The 20,610-nt window shown below is 44.2% G+C and overlaps 2 protein-coding genes across 2 annotated transcripts in view; both read left to right on the forward strand.

Annotated features, from left to right (window-relative positions):
* The window catches only part of exoc4 (exocyst complex component 4), a 51,552-nt gene extending 48,254 nt beyond the window's left edge, over positions 1-3,298 (forward strand). Inside the window, exon 13 of the mRNA XM_068755560.1 lies at positions 1,682-3,298. Within this exon, the coding sequence (XP_068611661.1) occupies positions 1,682-1,919 (238 nt within the window). The 3' untranslated portion in view covers positions 1,920-3,298. The remainder of the gene's footprint in view (positions 1-1,681) is intronic.
* Positions 3,299-4,222: 924 nt separating this feature from the next.
* Positions 4,223-13,446, forward strand: lrguk (leucine-rich repeats and guanylate kinase domain containing). The gene is made up of 19 exons (XM_068755562.1): positions 4,223-4,228; positions 4,531-4,632; positions 4,740-4,821; positions 4,928-5,028; positions 5,301-5,382; positions 5,462-5,586; positions 6,554-6,697; positions 6,807-6,887; positions 6,983-7,069; positions 7,162-7,268; positions 7,440-7,559; positions 7,667-7,763; positions 9,193-9,306; positions 9,435-9,636; positions 10,343-10,459; positions 10,900-11,045; positions 11,303-11,391; positions 12,530-12,651; positions 12,745-13,446. The coding sequence occupies exons 1-19, from the start codon at positions 4,223-4,225 to the stop codon at positions 12,930-12,932; spliced, it is 2,112 nt and encodes a 703-aa protein (XP_068611663.1). The 3' UTR covers positions 12,933-13,446.
* Positions 13,447-20,610: the final 7,164 nt, after the last annotated feature.

Raw genomic sequence — 20,610 nt, forward strand, 5'->3', positions numbered from 1 at the left:
GACAGTCTCACAGTCCATCATCCTCTCCTCGCAGCTTTTCTGTTTTGATATGAGATGCCAGAGGAAGAAACTGCAGAGTGGATTTAAAACCCCGTCATCAGTAATAAATAAGTATCAGCAGTTCATAACAAATCCTGTGTGGGATTTGTCCTGAGTGCATCACTGCCAAGTGAATTATAGATGCTATTATACTGTAGTTAAGCCTGGTTTTATAGCACTGATGGAGGTATTTTTTGATTTTTCTCTCGCTAGCTCCTGCCTCAACAGATGGATTCCAAAGCTTTCCAGACACTTTTACTGTTTCAGCAGCTAAATTGTTTTTATTTTAGACCAGAGAAAAGTGCCTGAACAGAATTTGATGTTTGTCAAAGTGCGACGGTCATAAATTCGCTTTTCCCAAGTCGACCAGATGGGTTTTCTTAATGGAAAGCGGGAGCCGAGTCGGAGGAACTTGTCAGCCAGCCTACGCAGACCCAGGAACTTGGAGAGGTTTCCTATCGGTGACTTTTAGGGTTTTTTTTTATTATGTTTGTCCATCTTTATTCACGCACAAGGCCTATTCCTCGTCTCAGCTCGCACTGAGAGTCAGGAATTGTGGGAAATGTGAAGTTAATGCGTAGATTAATGTTAGTTTTATTTATATGTTCAAAATCACCTTTAAGCTACACATTTCTGCATTTTCTAGTAATGGATAATGCTCAGTTCAGGATAAACAGTTGCTTCCTCTGTTTAATATATTTTATTTTCATATTTTTTTTTGTGTGTGTGTGTGTGGGGGGGGCTTATTTGTTTTTCCATCGGATCATTTAGCTAGGTGATTTGCCTCAAGCTTGCAGGTAATTGCTCGGCTTAGGGAATGGACTAGGTCGGAGAAGCTTTTTGAGCTGTAGTTTTGCTGCCGTGACGTAAATGCACCAACACACAAACGCACACAAGAGAAACTTTGTGTCCCCACTGAAGGAGCGGGCCATCAAGCTTTTCATGAAATGATCTCAGATATCAAAAGATGAACAAGACCTTGGAGAGAAATTGAGAGCAGGACGGAGGGTGGCCAGGAATGCAAATGCCTCGTCAGCCGAGGGCGTTATTATACACCTTTATTCCTCACTCAACTCTTAACTCTTTTTCCCTCCCTCTTTTCTCTCCATTTCATCTATTTTAGCCATTGAGTCTCTGAAACGACAACCTATGAACAGAAGCTCCCCGGGCGCTCATTAACGTCTGGTTAGTCTGGAGAGAATGACGGGAACGGTTCTTAGATGGGTGACGGCGCTCGGGAAATGAGATCAAAAATATCCAATCTCACCAGAGTGTGTTTTTTTTGATGAATGGATCAGTTTGCTTTCCTTTCCCTCTGGATCCACAGAGAGTTTAACCTTCTTTCTCTGGACGCTTTGATAGACGCAGATGTAAAGCATCGTCTTCATCGCTTTCTTCAGCAGGAAGCAGCGGGAACCTCCCGCCTTTGGCCGCGGCTTGTGGCTTCTGCTATGACCGGAAGTAAATTAAAAAACAACACATAATGTTACACACAGTGCCATAACGCGCCTCTAAACGGCTTTGGTGTCTTCATCTCGTGCCGCAATGGAAGGTGGAAGCGGCTTTACACATTTTAGCTGATTTCCCCCCCTTTTTTTTTGCTTCACCTCTGTTATTTTCTCCCCCCCGTGTCTCCATCCAGGCAGTACTACGAGATGCTGTACAACACCGCGGATGAGCTGCTGAATCTGGTGGTGGACCAGGGCGTCCGCTACACCGAGCTGGAGTACATCAACGCCCTGTCCTTGCTCCATCGCAGCCAGACGGGCGTGGGCGACCTGAGCACCCAAAACATCCGTCTGCAGAGGCTGAAGGAGATCATCTGTGAGCAGGCCGCCATTAAACAGGCCACCAAGGACAAGAAGATCACCACAGTGTGATGATGAAACGGGGCGGGGCCCAGAGGAGGGTGGGAAGTGCTGGGGCAGCAGAGTTTAAACATAAACGTAGCACTGGGTCGCTCTAATTAGGGAAAGAGGTGTCGGCCAGCGTAAGCGCAGACTTTGCAAGTTAAGTTCTCTGTGAATCTTTGTCATAAGGTAAGCTGTCAGTTTGCACTTTTCAAAAGACAAATGCATGACTCTACCGTCGGATAAAAGACGCTCGTCTCAGACACTCATCCAAACCCGGGCCGCATCTCATTTTCCTATTAGATCTACTGCTGCTCTCAATTACACCTCTATCTCCTCTCTCCTGGCGGCCCCCCCGTGGGCCCTCTGATTCTGTCTGCAATAACAGATGCCAGATTACACCGTTAGAACGAGGCCACATCTTCCACCTTCTGCCAACTTGGGTCGATCCCCGAAGAGTCCCCCCCCCCCCCCATCCCCTCGCTGAAAATTGTGTTGTATCTACGCCTCTTAAAAATCTGTTAATCTGATTTTTGTTTGGTTTGTTTTCGGAGTTTGCGACTTAAACTTGTGGAGTAGAAAGTTGATTAACAGTGAATCAGCTTGAAGGCTCCTGGGAATATTACGATTCAAGCCCGGCACACGGTAGCGGATTGCTTTCACATTTTGTTTTCAGGGTTAAGTGTGAGGCGCATGTCGTCAGTTGTATTAGCTCTATAAACAAATGCAGTTCTTAATCTTCATTTTTGCCATCCCCGATTTGATAACGGAGACAATCACAAATCCCTCCCCCGCAACCTTTGTGCTTTTACTTCATTAACTCGAGAGAGAAGTACTTAACGAGAGGAGAAGAGGGGAACGGGAGCCCTGTCAATACGGTTGGCGTTGGCGTTGGTGTCCCTAAAGCCCCACAGAACAATCCATCATAATGACACACAGCCTGGAATCGATGGGAAAACAGCCATGGAGCTGCTGAGGGGCTCGTCTACCGCTCTGAGACGTACAATCTAGAAGTCTGCTCATTCCGCTGTTCGTTCCAGCTTCACTTTTGTGAAATTATACTTTAATGCAATGCTAACTGGCTGTGTCACACCGCACTGTTATTACACATGGCGCAAATAACCCATAACATTCCACAAGGCTCAGAATCGGAGATCCTGTAAATGACGAATCACTCCCAGTCGCTCATCCTTTTTGTTAATGGAGGTAAATATGTGCGCGGTAATAAAAGTTTAATTTTACGCTCTGCTCTTCTGCTTTCTACTGCGTGTTTTTTTTCTTCGCAATGTTTTTCATTTCTGTGTTTCGATCTGTTGAATTCTTTAAATGGTAAAACTACTCTGTGTTAAGCACACATGACTGGTCGCTGCATATATTAATAGACGGAAGAAATAAATCCTTCAAACGCCCGTCTGCTTCCGCTGATTTTGTGCAGTGTTTTTCACTCTGGGGTTGTGTGACAGGCATTTTCCGCAGAGGAGTGTTGATGTGCACACTAACATTTCCAGCACGCACACACACACACACACGGCAGCACAGTCCATCGCCGTTTTGATGCACTTGGAATGTTCCTGCCTTATGTCATACGGAAAAGATGGATCCAAAACCAACAGTGGAGGTTGTGCTTCGACTGGTGCGATATGTGGTATGACATTTCTTTTAAGCATGGAGTGCTGAAGAGCAGAATATAGGTGTCAGAAATATAAACACAGAAGCTTCATGTTGACATAAATCCTGTCGGAACTGTGACATGTTCAAAAAGCCTTTGTTTATCAGTCTGCTGCCATGGAGGCTTGAACAGAATGACGAATAAGCAGCTGGAATTTAAAATACACTAGAATCTCAACCCATCATGACTGGCAGTTTTTTTTTTTAAAAAGGACAGGCATATCCTGTGTAATCATTCGTATATCTCTAATCATTTATTTACACACGCTAGTGTCACCACAATACAGGATATGTGCTGTGCTGATGCATTTTGGTACACATTTTTTCTAAATTGTTTGTCATAAAATCAGATTTTTTTATATATATAGACCAAATATATTAAATTTGTCGTTGGGTCAACTTTGCTTATCGTTTTGTGAGTTAAATCACCTATGTATTGTGTATTTTATAGTTTTTGTATCTGTCTGTCCGTCACCTATCGATCTCTGTCTCTGACTACGTCCCCCACAATTCCTCTCGCCCCTCACTTGTTTGTCGCGTTGCCCAGCAACGACGGAGTACAGCAGCTTCTGTGAATATCTAACTTGTTAGCTCGCTAGACTTTCTTTTACATTTGTTTCACATAGAAGTCGGCACAAGTCCAGCGAGAAGACGACAGAGAGATCATGGAGGTAAATTAGGATCAACTATGCTAATCCATTTTCACACTTTCCTGGAACAAATGTCTTTTATTTTGAATTACAGTATTTCCATTAAGACAAAATTAAAGAATCGCAGGAAAGTTATCACTTTTTAACTTGTTACAGAAGCGGTGTTTGTTTCGTAACTTTGCGAAAGAGATCTGGGTAATGTGTATATTTGTTTTGGCTGCTTGTCGACTGTGTAGTTTGGATCCCTGTATTTACTCGTGTAAATTTCACATGCTGGCTTCATTATTCTAATGTGCAAAATATTTTTTTATATATATTTATAGGCTGATGGTGTTTTAACTGCTGAGATGGCCTCAAGCTGTGTGTCCAATTTAGGAAACTTTGGTACTGGGCTGCAACATTGCTACCAACACCTGTCTCTGCCTGTAAGACACTTATCTACCGGTGTATGTACATCGTGTTGTTGGACATATGGACAAATCTATTTGCATCATATTTAATCAAAGCAGGGTCGTGTGTTTCTCTATTCCAGAGTTATAACCTCAGCGACATCTCCGTTCTATGTCGTTACGGCCATCTTCAAAAGCTGGAGCTGCCACACAACAAAATCAAAGGTGATTTTATGTCGTCAGACTCATTCAGCATCCTTAAAGACTGATTTGTCCGTTATTTTGTATTTCTACTCTCCTCACTATCCCTCTACTTTCTCTCACCTGCTAGATTTATCCTGTGTGAGCCACATGTCGTATCTTGTCACCCTGGATGCCTCTCACAATGAAATCTCCAACTTTTTTGAATTCCAGCCACCGAAGGCTCTAAAGGTAGCGCAGGACCTTGAACTGACAGGATAAGACCAAATTTGATTGCCGGCTCGGGCTTCTCTCTGTTGTGCTATTCCCCCAAGATAGGCCTGGATTTCCATAGCCCATCTGCAGTCACTCTGAATATGCTTTCAAGGCATTAGCTGCCCTTGAATGACGGTGAACTTTGGCAGATTGGAAATTCTGCTCAAGCTCTGTGGGTTTAGCATTTTCCTTGGTGGGATATAAGACTTTCTCTACTTTGAGTAATAGTGTACTTTTTTTTTTTTCAGGAAGTAAACTTCTCTCATAACCTCATGACAAAAATGGCGGATTTGTCACCCTATTCTTCTCTTAGTAAACTGGATCTGGGATGTATCCTTCTGAGGCATTCACATGTGCACATGAACTCACAAACACACAAACTGCTTTTTCTTAACGTTCTCCTTCTCAGACAACAGTTTCAGCGAGATCAGCGGCCTTGAGGAATGTTGCCAGCTCACCCATCTCAACCTGGCTCACAACAGGATCGTGAGAATCAGCGGCCTGGACGATCTGCCTCTCATAGACCTCTGCCTTGTGGGTCCGACTGTAGTACACAGTCTTTACGCTGACTGTTGCATGTATTTGACCTGACGTGTGTTTCATTTCAACTGTTTCTGTCTCACTGTTCTCTCCCGCTCTGCCTTTTTCTTCATCTCTGTTTTTGGCTGCATTTTTACATCCAGTAAAACCTTGGCCCGCTATTCGAGATTCAACATATGGTCCAACAGCAGGCCTTTTCTTTCTCTCTCTCTTTCTCTCTTCCACTCATTTTCCCTGTTACTACTTGTGTGTATTTGTATCTGTCCTCTAGCAGTGTTACTTCCTTGTCAGCAGCTATTGGTTGTGCCGCTATGAAGCCTTGCTTTGGGACCCGCTGCTAGCGTTTCAATGAGCATGAACAAAGTTGTGCACCTTGTCCTTACAGCATCCATCTAATCTAATCCCATCCCTAACCCCTCTTCCTCGCATGCTACGTCCCCAAGCAGCACTGCCCTGTCAGCCATCCTGGTTCACAGCCCATCACAGCATTGACCGAGAGCTTCTGGGGACGAGAGCAGTAACTCACCCCCCCCGCCGAGCCCTCTGCCAGGCAGCATGCTTGGCAAGAGCAAGATGAAGTGCAGCCAGACTTCCAGATAGTCGATGGAATGGAGTGCGAGTCAGGCTGGGGACCCTCACAATGGAGGAGTGTAGAGGTCTTTTCTTTAGTTGGTTAGCGTGCTGGGCTAGCACCTCGCCAGCTGTTTCGCTGTCAGTCCTCAACCGGTAGGATTTAGGAGAGAGAGGCAAACCTGCCACTCAACTCGGCACCGAGGGGAAAGAGGGTTCATACACCCTGCAGAGAAACCATGGCGTGTCTTTAATATTTTTTCCATGGGAATCATTGACTGGATTTGATACAGAACTGCTGGCTGGAAGCCACTTATGCATGCATGCATGCATATTTATGAATATCACATACTCCTCTCCTTGAGCGTGTCCTCTTCCTATCTGTGTCCAGAGGGGCAACCAGCTAAAGAGGATTGAAGGTCTGGAGAATCTGAAGAGTCTGCAGGTCCTCGACTTATCTCTGAACAGCATCGACTGTCTCGCCGCCCTCCAGAATCTCCACTTCTTGGGCACCATTAATCTGGAAAAGAACCTGGTGCGGATCGTAGAGAACCCTAAAAAGAGAATTTATTAACTACACAAATACGTAATTATACATCTTTCATGTAATTGAGCCAATTTTTTTTGTGGGTTTTTTGTTTTAGATTGGTGAAATTGAGGAGTGCAAACACATTCATGATCTTTCCCTGTTGAGGAACCTCAAACTACAGGGAAACCCTGTACAGGTAACTTTCCACTTTAGCAATGACAGCATCCTGTAAGGTGAACATTATGACACATTTATCCATCAAATAAAAGGACCTGTGGATTTAATTACCAGGAGCAACCAGATTACAGGCTGGCAATCATCTTCCTCCTACAACATCTGACGATGCTCGACGGAGAGAAAGTCACCGCAGAAGAAAAGGTGAACCTCAGTTTGGTCATCGTAAAAACCTCCAGCCTCGATCAGGACACGTTTCTTCCCTCATGTGACTGGTTGCTAAACTTAAATTCCAGGTGTCATCAGTGAACAAGTATGATCCACCTTTGGATGTGCTAGCAGCTAGAGATCACATGACCCACCTGGTGTACCAGCTGATGCAGCCTCAAGAACTTTATGACAGGTTGGCACAATTATACAATATTCTGTCTCCTCCTGAACGTGATTGAGTTTAAATTATGCTAACTGTTATTTTTTCCTTGCTTAATTTCCAATAATATGTATTATTAGGAAAATGATAATACAAAAATGATGTGATGTGTGTGTGTGTGTGTGTGTGTGTGTGTCCTCGCAGCACTTTGCCCACTCCAGACTGTCCATATCCGATGCTGGTTCTGACCGGTCCTCAGGCCTGTGGGAAGAGAGAGCTGTCCCACAGACTTTGCCAGGACTTCAATGAATACTGTGCCTATGGGTCAGTCTCAGTTTCTACCAGCTCCACGCAGAGGTGGTCGGGGGTTTTTTTCACATGAAATATGCGCTAAAACAACGTTGCATGCTCTCCCGTGTGTCTGTCTTCAGTACCAGCCACACCACCAGAGGGCCCTACTTCGGAGAGGAGCCCGGACTCGATTATCATTTTGTCAGTGATGAAGATTTCCAGAACATGATCCACATGGTGTGTTAGCCACATAAGAACAAAACGCAGGTTTCGGGGCAATATAAGTTTAATAAATCATGCCGACAGAGTAATAGTCATCAAAAATTAATTAATAGTGCACCATTTTTTTTCTCAGTGTCCTTGATTCATATAACTCCTAAAGCAAGTTTTAGATTAAATTCACTCACTGGCAATAATGACTTGAGTAGTTTGTGTAATTAGTTTCACTTGGGTGGATTGATTTTACGTTTACTGGCTGATATTTCATTTAACAAAGATACATTTAGTTGCGTTGAGCCCTTTTGAAGAGGTGTAATGGCTGTATAAATTAACTGTACTGAAGAATGGCCAATCACAGTGTGTCTTACAATACTTACCATGCAAGTGATGGTCATTAATCTGAGACAACTGACAAGGACACAAAGCTAATGGTTTTTATTATTAGCAATATGCAAATGCTGCTCAGTCACGTGAAGCGCACCTATTTTCTGAGGAATGGCTTTAGTCAGCTTCTGGTTTTATTAGAGGAATCAGTTTGTGTTCGTGTTGCCAGCTGTGGATATAAAAACATATTATCTATTTAACAGGACTTAATTCTTTTTATCTTAAATCGAGCTGCCTATGATTTAAGAAGAGCTTTTCAGTATCTATGCAATCGTCACCTCCGGAGCGCATCGCTTGCGGATGATCTCATTGCTCATTCAATAATAACCTTCATCAGCAGTCCTTGCTGCGACAATGAAATCAATATGTTTGCAATTCAGTGTTTGAAAGGACGGTTCACGGACACGCAAAACCTTCAAGGGAGCTTAAATTCCCATTTGACTTGGGATGACATGTTTAAACCAGTAAAACAACCAGTGCCTCCTGGTTGAATGTTTCCTCGTTTTAGTGTCATGTTTGATCTTTTATTTTGAAAGGCAGAGAGGGCAGACTATTAACACTTTGCTATTTTCTTCACGGGGTGACAGACCTATTTCCATATTGATACTGCAATGTCTGCTCAGTAATTATATGTGTTATTGTGGCAGTTTAATTTTAGCAAACCGTAATGTAGCACAGTCAAAATAATCTCCGGTAAATACAAGATGTAAAACAGAACACTTTGATTTTTATCATTTGTGGGGGGGGGGGGACCCAGCTGAAATACAAATTCAGACAGCTCTATTAAACTGAAGTTTAGCTTTTGCTACCACAGATCATGGAGTTGGCCACAATAAACAGCCCTGACTAAAGGTCAGGGGTCATGTGCGAGAGCTAACGAATATGGAGATTTATTTATCAGGTGAAGGACCTCAGGTTGTTCATCTTGACAGAACATGCTGGCTGTTGTCCCTCGCCCTAAGTGGAAGACAGATAAGCGGTAAAACTGTTATTTGTGGGACAATAAAGCTGCACATTGACGCATTCCTCTTTTCCTGTCATAAATGGACATTTTCCTTTTTAGGGCAGGTTCATTCAGACCATGGACTACGGGGGTCACAGATACGGTCTGACCAGGGATGCCATCGAGGACGTGGCCCGAGAAGGACTGGCCTGTTGTGTGCACATGGAGTTAGAGGTGAGTAGTAGCCGATTGCATTTTTCAACAGTTAAAACTCCTTTCGTGGACACCCATAGTGGATTCTGCGTCATGAATGGGCTGTATGTGATTAAAACCTGATGGGTCTTTGGGATGTTTCCTCACAGGGTGTCTTGAGTCTGAAGAAAACCTCCTTCGAGCCTCGTTACATCCTGCTCATCCCCACCCAGGTGGATAAGTACACCAGCCACCTGAAAGGCCGTGGCCTCTATACCCCGGCGCAGATTGACGTGGCGGCGTCGCGCGTGGAGCTGTATGCTAACACCAACGGGCAACGACCAGGATTCTTCCATAATGTCATCCCCTGCGGTACGACAAGGAAGCACTGAGGGGGAAGGAATTCATGTTTGATGATGTAATTGTTGATTTAAAAAGTGCACTACAGAAAATAATAACGGCAATTTAAACCCTCAGCTGACCCTCATGCCGCTAATAGCTAATGACAGTTTAATTGCAGTACACATTTTTAATTAAAATACAATTAATTTTCCACAAACGGCTATTTTCAGCTTTGAAAACTCCTAATTGATTCCCACAGGAGTCTTCAGTGTAAAGAAAGCTGGGTTTGTGCTGCGATGGCGTTCTTCAAGGGCTGTTAGCCATTGTCGTGTCTCAGGCGGTGGGATGTTCCCTGCATTTCCTCAGCAGCCGCGTCGTCCATACAGCCTTAGATAAATGAACACTCCGCTAAAATCCATACGCTACACTTTCAATCCAATTACTCCGTGCATTAAGGGCACGAGCAGCGGAATGGTTGTGTTTATCATCCACTCATGAAAGCACTCAGATATGTTAGCTGTCCTGTTAATGAGACGAACACACAGAGTGTGGAACCTCATCACTTTTATGCACCGCTAGCTAGCACCTCATTAAACGAAGGTCATCATCCCCATATCTTTGAATCATTACTGTTTGATGAAAGATGCATTCGCTGTGTTCAAAACTAGGTTTTTATCTGGCGCTGTGTGTGTGTGTGTGCGTGTGTGTGCGTGTGCGTGTGTGTGTGCGTGTGTAGATGACTGGGAGGAAGCCTATCTGACTCTGAAGCAGGTAGTGAATGATTATCTGCAGCTAGAGGAGCTGGAAGAAGGAGAAATGAATAACAGGGCGACCTCTGGCAACACTTCCACAGGTGTGTTTGTTTGTGCACTTTAATCCTATATTATTAGTAGTAGTAGTACTAGTAGTAGTAGTAGTAGTAGTATCACTTTAAAACATACTCTTTGTCTCAAAATAAATTTACAGCTTTGGAAATATTAATCGCTCTGTGAAAACATGCATATTAAATTATATGGCCAGATGGTTGGAGGGTTTATTTTATATTTATGATGTGTTTTTAATATGTCCATCTACTTTATGGAGGCGCACCAATGAATATCGGCAGTCCCCGTGAATCTCCGGTTATTTGTTAGTGCCATAAATTACTTTTGGTGGCATCTAAAAAGAAAGTTTATGCTCTGCAAAAGGCGTTCTTGTTTTATTTTTATGCATTCAGATCCATTCGTCCTGTGCATCTACGGGTTTATACCCACACGTAGCACTTTTTGCTCTCTTTCTCTCTCTCTCTCTCAGGTCACAAGCTGGAAGAGAAGCCACCTTCGCCCCCGTCGAGGTCAGGGTCGGGTGAAGTTGCCAGCGCTCTCGAGCCCTCAGATCTGTCTCACAGGAGCTATTTTAAAAAGCTCCAGGTAGAGCTCAGCCCACAGAAGAGCCCCACTGTGAGTTACAAGATGATTAACGAAGCCTGCAAAGTGAATGATAAATAAAGTTCTCTGCTGTGTAAAATGAAACAGGATGCTGGCTTACGTTCTCTTTCTGGCTTATACATGATCACTCCCTCTTTACCACCTTCCTCTTCCCCTTTCCTCCAACTCCCCTACCCCCCATGATCGCTTTCCGCACCAGCCTCCTTCTCATCTTCCCTATATCCTCCTAAACCCATCCCCCTCCTTAATTTGACCTCTCCCTTCCGCAGGAGCTGGCCTCCATCAGGAGGCGTGAGCGGCTGGTCAGAGAGGCCATACGAGGGAAGAGTCCAGGGGTCTACGGCCAGCTCTCCAAAAGGTTCATTATCGGCAGCACACACTCCAGTGCACACTCGCGTGCTTAATTTCAAGTGGGCAGTCTGGTGGGCCAAATTGCTTTAATTGGAGCACTTATCCTAACTTCATTTTAATGGCTTGTTTTGGGTTGTTGTTTGACCTTGAGCGTGAAGTGGCAGGTTACCACATGATTTGAGTGTAACTCTTCTTTAATACGACGGGGTTGTCTCGTGGCGCTCTCTTCCCAATTGTCCCAAATTGTCACAAGTTAAAACAAAAGCGGGTCTGAACTGGGGAATTACTGGAATGGAAAAGAAGCTTTGAAATGTGACTTATTTTGTGTTTGCTTCCGGCCTGTTCAAATAGCATCAACTCAGTAGTACTCAGTACTACTGATGTAGTACTACTGTGGTATGTGTGTGGAGCTCCGATACAGCTTAATTTCACCTGTAGAAATTAACATCAGCCTTTTGTAACATTTCTGTCCCAAAGGTAGACATTTAAGGCAAAGATATGCTGCATGTTCAGTCGAATTGAATTTGTCCCCTTTGGGGTCATGTTTCTGAGTTCCCTCAGACATGTTCCATCAACGCGGTCGGAGTTACACATGCCTGCGGTATGCGTTGTTAGCATGACTCAGCCCTGCAGTATTCCTAGAGGGGATTCCAGACGTCTCCGAACAGAGATGTGTCCTTACTTGTGTGTCAATCTCACATATTTGAATAGAGGATCCTTTGGTGTTCCCTTCTTTGTGTCTTCCCGTCTCTGTGTTTGCATCTAGCTTTACAGATTAGTCCATCCGAGTGAGTTAAGAACTGCTTATTAGTGAATAGCTCGCTGAATCAGCGGCCAATGAGGTGACTAGGCTCTGACTGGCTGCAGTTTGTCCATTCATTTCTGATTCCATTCAATATGGCAAATGTTCAGGTTGTTGAAATTCATGCACTGCCTGTCAGCCACAGGGTTGTTCATTAGAATCTCACTGATTAGAAATATCTACTGTTGGGAAGTTCGCCCAAGCGTTCTCTTATTTTGGTGAGTTGCATTATCATTCCATGGGATTAATAGTAGTCTGTAGTTATTTCTATGGTATATTCCAGGTATTATGTGACTGCACACATTAATTTCATCCCCAGATATTCTTTTTTTCGACTCACCAGCAACCCGGATGTCTCTCGTGGATGCTCAGCGCCGACTCTGCCCGGTGCGGCCGGGGCCTCGTCTTTCTTATCGGAGCCCCCGAGGAGCTCTATCCTAGGACGTGCCTTGGAATCACACAAAGGTTATTATCATTATTATTATATGTAAATAATATACAAATAAATTAGCAAAGCTACTACTAAGATGTGTTTTCATATCTGTGATTAACCCATAGTATCATACCCAACCCCCGAGGCCAACTGTCCCAGCATAGACCCACCGGCCGCACCCACGCCTCCCTCCTCTGATAGACGTCCCGGTTCTAATATTAGGACCATCTTGCCACCAATCCCCGCCGGACGCAAGACCCCCGCACCACCCGGCCCGGCTCCTACAGAGGTCGCAGCTACACCTCCATTCTGACATGGAGGTGTAGCTTCAAATAATCCAGAAGAAGAATTAGTCAGTATTTAAAGTTAAATTCTACGCTGTTACTATCTTACCACACTTTGATTTCGCAGTCAGCACTTTCTTTTTCCTGTGAAATGTTTGGCAAAGTAAACCTCCGTTTCTCTCTTTTATTATAATGTATTCATGATCAAAGCATTATTTATACTGAAATTGTTCATCACTTCAACATATGTGTCAAAATTAATTTTCCTGACGCTGGACTGCATTATATTTCCGACTGTTCAGTAATCTTTAGCCAATCGAGTTTGATACTGAGCTTCCATGAGCAGCACAGATCTCTTGACATTGGCTGATGAATACATCATTATTATGCTTTATCTCTTGTAATGGAATTATTCATTCAGCTGGAAACGTATTGGTGTGGAAGTTGTTGACGGGTATTACTCAGTGAGCATCAAAACAAGTTTGTGTTTGTGTGCGTTCTGTCACATCTGCAGCGTTCGTCTTTGATTCACAGTAAATTAAAATGGTCACCAGTCCTAAATGTATGCATCGCTTGTTTAACAGTCAGGTCTGCTTGTAGGTGCACGTTAATGCGCACACAATAGGCCTGTTCAAGTTGTTGGGCGATACATGTGAGCGCAGCTCTCCTACACACACACACACACACACACACACACACACTGGAAACACACCTGGTCATCTATCATTGTCTGTCTTCCTCCCAGGCAGCAGATGTTGCAACCCTCTCATAATTCTTTGGCAGTTTGAAACCAGACCGTGTCTTTCGGGGCCCTGGGGGGCGGGGGGGGGGGGTCTAACCTACTTACACTGCACCTTCCTCTGGCTTATCGTGGGGTAACATGTTTGCCTTCCTGTGCATTGACATTACAAAGGAAAGGTTTTACTCAGAGGTTTAAGACTTGAATGTTTCATAATCATTCATGAAGGAGAAACTTCAGCTGCTGCTATAAAACAACCGTCGCACGTTTTCGTTTGGACGGAGCTCCACCAGGCAGCGGCACGGCACCGAAAATAAAAAGTGTGAAACTGTTCTGGAAAACACGCTGCCTTCCAAAATGTGTGTCTGTCCGCACGACGGATTTGTTATGGGATATATGGAGTAGCACATTACCAAAATTCAGAAACCTAAACTTCCTGCTTTCGCTTTTATTTTATTAATTCTTTTTAACTGATTCTAGATTCTGTCTAGTTCTGGATTTTGTCAAATTGATTGTAGACCGAATTTTTCTAATATTGGACTATATGTGAGATATGTATGTATGAATGAATGAAGGGCGGCATGGTGGTGTAGCGGTTGTACTGTATGAGATGCTCTTTAGACTGCTGATGCACATTTGCAGCAGTTATATTCTGATTTAATAACACTCTTCCATTGCCAGATATATTTTTACGCTCCATTTCAATGTGCCAACAAAGAATAAAACTTCCAATGAATCTGCTGTCATTTCCAGACAGTTGAAAGAAGTCATTAAAAAAAAAAAGCCTAACATGAATTGTCAGCGGTGGGCCTAAATTATTCTACTCCGGTTGCAGAACCTCAATCCTTCTAGCCAGTTTGTCAAAGGTCCCACTTGCTCATTCCTGCACTCTCTTTCAAACAGCAGGTGGATTCGACCGGCACTGAATCTTACGAGCTGCTGCAGTCTTTCAAACAGTTTCCAGTTTCCACTCCTGCTTTATAGCGACAGTGATTTGTCACCAGATACGGGGCCGGCGTTTACAGCCAGCTTCCCCTTTGCCGTGGGGTTTTCATTTAAAAATGCCCTGTGAAAAGACGGAAGGAGGAGAGGGAGGGTTATGAGGCTGAGAATGGTCTATAAAGGTACAATAATACATAAGTGTGTGTGCATGTGTGAGTGTGTGTCTGTGTGTGTGAGGGAGGCAACACACACATTCATTTCAGGCTCGGATATATAAATCTTCCTGCAGAGATGAAGCTGTAGTCTCCATCTCTCATAGTCCCCAGTGGTTACAACAAGCCTCCGGTTTTCTCTCTGCCGGCGGTTTGAAGAAAACACAGCAACATGTCAAACTGTTATTATTTGCGTCTCTGTTTTTTGACCCTTCCCCGAGCAGACAAACTGGTTCCAGACAGGTGAAGGACAATGCGGCCAGACGGGCGCGGCATGTTGTGGATTCTTTTTTGAACTTGCTGTTTTTATAACTGAATATTTCCTGGAGTGTCGCGTGTTAGATCGGACGGAAGGATGATTTGCCCTCGCGCCAACTCCATCCCTGTATTTCGTTCCCTCCGCCGAGAGTTAGAGGACGTACCGGTAGCGTTATCGCCCACGTGATAATCGCCCAGAATCAGTCAGTATCCGTGACTGATTCTGGATACTCCACCCCCCCCAACATGTTATTTCTAAACCAAAAATATAGATCCCTGTTCCAGCATTATTGTTTTATTATTGATAACTCATGCATTTCTGATCACTCAAGTAGTGGATTCCGGGGTGTTTTTTTTGGCGCCATGCAGATTAGAATAAAAGCATCGATGCGGCAAGTGACGATCTCACAGTGACACACATAGTAGTGTGTGTACTAGTGTACACACTGTGTACACAATGGTGTCAAAGGAGGTATGCACTCTGAGTACTTTTTAGTTGAATTCGTGCATTGCATGTTTACTACTTTTGCATTAATTAAGGATGCCAACACTTCCTCTAGCCCACCTGTCACATGATGAGCACACGCACGCATTGCAGAGAGTTCCTTCTGTAAAAAGCAAACCCTTTCTTGGATTTAAACTGTCCATAAGTATTTCCATTCAGCCTGCCGTCATATGCCAGGACTGGAGCATAAATGATGACTCCCCCCTCAAAGGGTGGGAGCTGCAGATTGGGGAACTGTTCCCCACGGTGAGGGTTTTGTCATTTCAACAGGAGCACTCTGGATTTATCTCTGCAACCTTTATCTTGCTGTGCTTGTGAAGAAGAGGAGGGAATAGATCAGGGTGGCGATATAATGAAAGTGCAAGAGAGACGCGCACACAACGCTTACCTCTGCATTAACTCTGCCGCATGATGTGACGCCACAGCCGGTTACTGTGGCAACGGCCCTCTGTGTGTGTGTGTGTGTGTGTGTGACTCATCACTGTGTTCCTTATGGACAGATTAATTCCCTGCCAGATTCATTCCTTGTCAACTTGCTGAAACAAAAAGTTTCTGTTTTAATTAGTTCTGTGTCTCGCTTCATCTGCCTGCTCTCTCTCTCTCTCTCTCTCTCGCTCTTTCTCTCTCTCCTCCACTCATCCTCTTCCTCCTTGGTGTAATTAAAGGCAGTCAGTGCAGATGATAGGAGTGTAATTGTGATAATCAATACACAGTGCATAATAAGCGATATTCATCAATATGCTGTATATAAGGAAGGATGACTCATCTCTCCTGATCTGTCTCCTTAAATCCTTTAAAAAGTTCTGTATATGACTAATTATTCCATGTATAAATTGTATATACAACACAAATGGCGCATTTAATTCACAGAAATGAAACTGTTGCTACGGTAATGGTACTAACATAATGCTTTATTTATTTTTATCCAAACCCAGGCCTGTTTCTTACATAAGAGCGCAGTTTAAAATCCGGAATGGCCTCACTCTGGATTTGTTTTAGAGGGAAAACCTTGGGCCGTCGTTAGCTACAGTAGCTTCTACTCGCTGTAAATGACAAGCCGGGACAGCAACAACGCATCGAGAGCCGAGAACGAGAGATTAAAGCGATGCTGTCGATGTCGATCGCTTTCATGCCACACCTGGCTTGTCCCCTCGGGGTGTGGGTCCGGTGGAGGGAGGGATCGGGTAGAGTTTGGACATGCCCAGACAATACTGCCCCCCTCCAGGGGTGAGCTGACCTCGCCTGCCTTCGGGGGGACGGCGGCCTCGGGGGATCGGTGGGGCGAGGAGGGGAGTGGAAGATAGTTTCACTGTTTCTCCAGCTTTCTCCTTTTCTTGACTAGCAGATTCACGTTGTTGCTTCCTGTGCGCGCGGAATAGAGTCTGTTGCCATGACAGCTTGTATCTCAGTCTGAGACTAGGAGTTACACGATGTGTGTGAAATGAACGTATCATGATGAAAAGCGTCTGCAAGAGCCAGACGGAGTGAATAGACACCGTGGATTTCCTGTGTTTGCGCCTGTTTGTGTTGGTCTCCTGTCCGTGCGCACCAGAGATGCGCACGCGTTTTCCACGTATGCCGGGTTCTGCTAAAATGCTCGGCACAGATCACAGACCTTTTTTTTTTGTAGCTGAAAGCTACAAAATGAAAAGTCAGCACGGGAAAGCAACGCACGAGCAGATGTCGTGTCCACGCTGTGTTGTCAAAGTTCAGCCCCAAAGTTGCTATAATATCTCTCAGACAGAAACACTCCATCTCCGTCTGAGCTCCACTCAGCACCAATCACGCGCAACGCCGTATGAAGAATAATTAATCCCGCCTTTCAACTCAAAAGCCTCAACTTCACATAATTGAAGTGCCATGTGAGAAAATTGTGCAATTAAGGGAGCGCCTTATACAACGGGCATGCAGCTGAAGTAATATTTGAGTCTCGTAACCTCTCTGTGATGGAGGCGGTGGAGCGGAGAAGAAAAGGAGGTTGTGAGAAATTAAGATGCGAGGAAATGCATTAAATCTGTGTTTCATCAAATTAGAAGCAGGAGCTCCTCGAGAAGCTGCCACGAGGCGTGAATGGTTAATGGCTGCGGCTCTTCCGTACAGAACATTAATATCTGCTGATACTTCATCAGCGGCCTCCGGTAACACAGCTTTTATTTGTGTTATTGATAAATGAATGTATTTTTAAAATCTCAACGTGTTGGGAGTTGAGGAGATTTTTTTTAATTACACATGATTGATATTTTAGTGGGTTGCCAGTAAAGCTGGCCAGTCCCTTAAGCCCCCCCCCCCACACCCATAAATTTTAACACCTTTTTATTTGCTTGCCTGCCATATTTACTTCCAGATCCCCTGTTCAGCCTTAATAACCTGAATTACGAACAACTTTCCTCTCAACTCCCAATGGCTTGCTTGCTTGTTTCCCTTCCCCTTCCTCTTCCTCTTCCTCTTCTTTATTTTTTCCCCCTCTTTGACTCCCAAACGCACATGATTGTTTTCTGGTTTGCCAACAGCGCTCTCTTTCGTGCCGGCACCTTCTCGCGACAGGGGAGGATTTAGGCCCACTTGGAGACGGAGCGCAATTAGCTGAGACGAGGCGAGTTAATCTTCCCCATCTGAATACCCCCCCCAACAGGTCTGCATCATCTTTTATTCCTAATCACACCTGTTCTTCAAAGACAGTTGGGTTTGTTCACTCGGCGATGTGGTGGCAGTTCAGCGTTTGAGGCGGTTGTGAGATAAAGATCCAATAAGGCAGTCAGACTCAACGGTGGAATCGGTGCTGACTCTCAAGGCTTTGCTTCACACTCAGGCCCGTTTTGCCACTGTGTGTGTGTGTGTGTGTGTGTGTGTGTGCATTGAGTTATAGCGTGTGACGACAGACAGCTGGCTTAACCCCATTAAACTGGTCACTACATTCTTAGAGGCCCTTTAAAATTGACCCATTGCCCTTTGACGCACACACACACACACACTGCGTTGCATTCCTAGAAGGGTCAAAGCTCACCGGTAACTCCCACCTTTCTCTCTCAGCCAACAGGTTGCAGCAGCTTCACCTCCACCCCTCTTTCCTGCAGTCATTCATCCGCTCGCTGACATTCAAACACTCCTTCCTACTTTCACTCGGATGCGGACGCACAGATACGCCCATTGATTCTCTTGCAATTCTGCGGGTTATCTCTCATAACCGCCTCCGTGATCAGAATAAAACACCAATTCCAGACTTCTTCCTCCTGACTTGGATGAAACATTATTTTGTGGATGTGGGATTTTTTTTACTCCGTTGACGGCCAAGAGGTCACCTGGATTAGGAAGATAACAATGATTTACTTGTCTGTGGCGGTAAGTGAGGACGTGTGGGCCCGTTTTGGGGCCATAGTCAAAGCCCGATGCTTTAACTGCGTTAATGTGGTTCTTCACGGAGCAGTTTTTGAATTCTAAACTACCCAGATACCCTTTGCTACAGATGAAGTGCCTGGATTTAAGACAGTGCTTTAAACCGAGCCTTCGCTGCTGCTCTTTATGGTACATTTTCTCCTTAAACATCACTTATAACGTGATGAGCATGTACAAAAACACACATTGCCCATGCACTATAGATGTCCTGCGTGCACACTTGTGTGTTTGTCTTTTTTTAGGAAAACGTCCGAGAGAAGTTCTGCACAGATTTCAATGAGATCTTAATAGAATGATTTCAAGCATCTCACATGTAATTCAAGTTTAATGTCTTTAGGAGTATAAAATCTTTGCCAGAGATTTGTCAGGAGATTAAATTTATGTCAATTTGATTTGGAATTTTTCCCCTTTCATGCGTAGACTTGCCGGTAATGTCTGACTGCAAACACGAAGTGTGTCAGCTTGTGGGTCGCGCATGGGTTTGTGTTTAAGCCATAAATCTGAATTATGTTTTATCTGCTATCAAACGTTGTACTTCTGAGGTGTGTGTGTGTGTGCGTGTCCCGGGATCCCCACCTATGGATAATCCATCCTGTGAAGTGGTGAGGTGAAAAATGGCATTATGTAGAAAGAGCTGACATGCAGTTCGACACTGACTAGCATAAGACGTGTAAGAGTGTGTGAGTGTGTGAGTGTGTGTGTGTGTGTGTGTGTTTGTGTGTGTGGGAAGTAGATAGAGGCCGGAGACAGTGAAGTTCATTTGGTAACATTATTTAAGCCTCCTGGCGCGGCGATAAACCAAAGGCCTTGGATTCAAAACAAACTCCGTCTCCTCAGCGAGGCTGAACAAAGTGCTTGTGATCCCAACACAGTGTGTGTGTAGGTGTGTGTGTGTGTGTGTGTGTGACGGATGCAGCGGTCTGCAAGAGGTTTATATGTGATTGCAGATTTTTCAGGAAGCTCTTGAAGTATGGCTTGGTGGATGGAAATATCTCTCAGTCATTTTATTCACTTATATAGTTTTTTTTTTTTTACAGGTTATAAAAAATCCTAATTTTTGTCAAATGTATTGCATAAAGCATTTAATATTTGATCGTCTGATGGAAAGTGCAGGTGGAATAATAACAATATGTCCTTTACAGCACATTTCTAAATCAGTTTTATGGCGGTATGGCGATGGTACATCCATTTTTGAAAGCAATGAAAAATGATTTCAATGGTGTCTGTCTATCTGAACTGTCACTGCACGGATCACATCACTGACTTTGTGTGAGAGGCGGGGTTTAACACACAGCCACATGGAAAGAAACCTGGTGTTACCTTTAAGCATGACCGACTCCTGCAGGAGCAGGTCACATTGGACATTTTAAACATCAAACCACCAAAGAATGGCTTCAGAAACATGTTGCACTCCTTGTTATAAGAAGATACAAGTAGAGGCAGATCTTAGATCCCTGTTGGTATGTGAGGAGGGAATGTGGTTCTCTTGGCTGCGTTGCTTTGGAGTTCACGTCAGATTTCACTTCCATCTGCTGGTGAGGAACATTCTGGAATTCAGATTGTTCTGCATTGATGTGATTTATTATTTTATGTGAAATGTATTGCTGAAACCCGTCACGCATTAGCAGGTAATCTGATGGATGGAATGTGAGTCAAAA

Source organism: Brachionichthys hirsutus, chromosome 22 (genome assembly GCF_040956055.1).
Source record: "Brachionichthys hirsutus isolate HB-005 chromosome 22, CSIRO-AGI_Bhir_v1, whole genome shotgun sequence".
NCBI classification, from domain to species: Eukaryota; Metazoa; Chordata; class Actinopteri; order Lophiiformes; family Brachionichthyidae; genus Brachionichthys; species Brachionichthys hirsutus.

What these genes read in the sequence shown, in the direction of transcription:
- lrguk (XM_068755562.1), top strand. An exon ending in CTCTCATAGACCTCTGCCTT is followed by an intron (nt 5,587 to 6,553) that starts GTGGGTCCGACT and finishes ATCTGTGTCCAG; the next exon opens with AGGGGCAACCAGCTAAAGAG. An exon ending in TACGGCCAGCTCTCCAAAAG is followed by an intron (nt 11,392 to 12,529) that starts GTTCATTATCGG and finishes TCGACTCACCAG; the next exon opens with CAACCCGGATGTCTCTCGTG.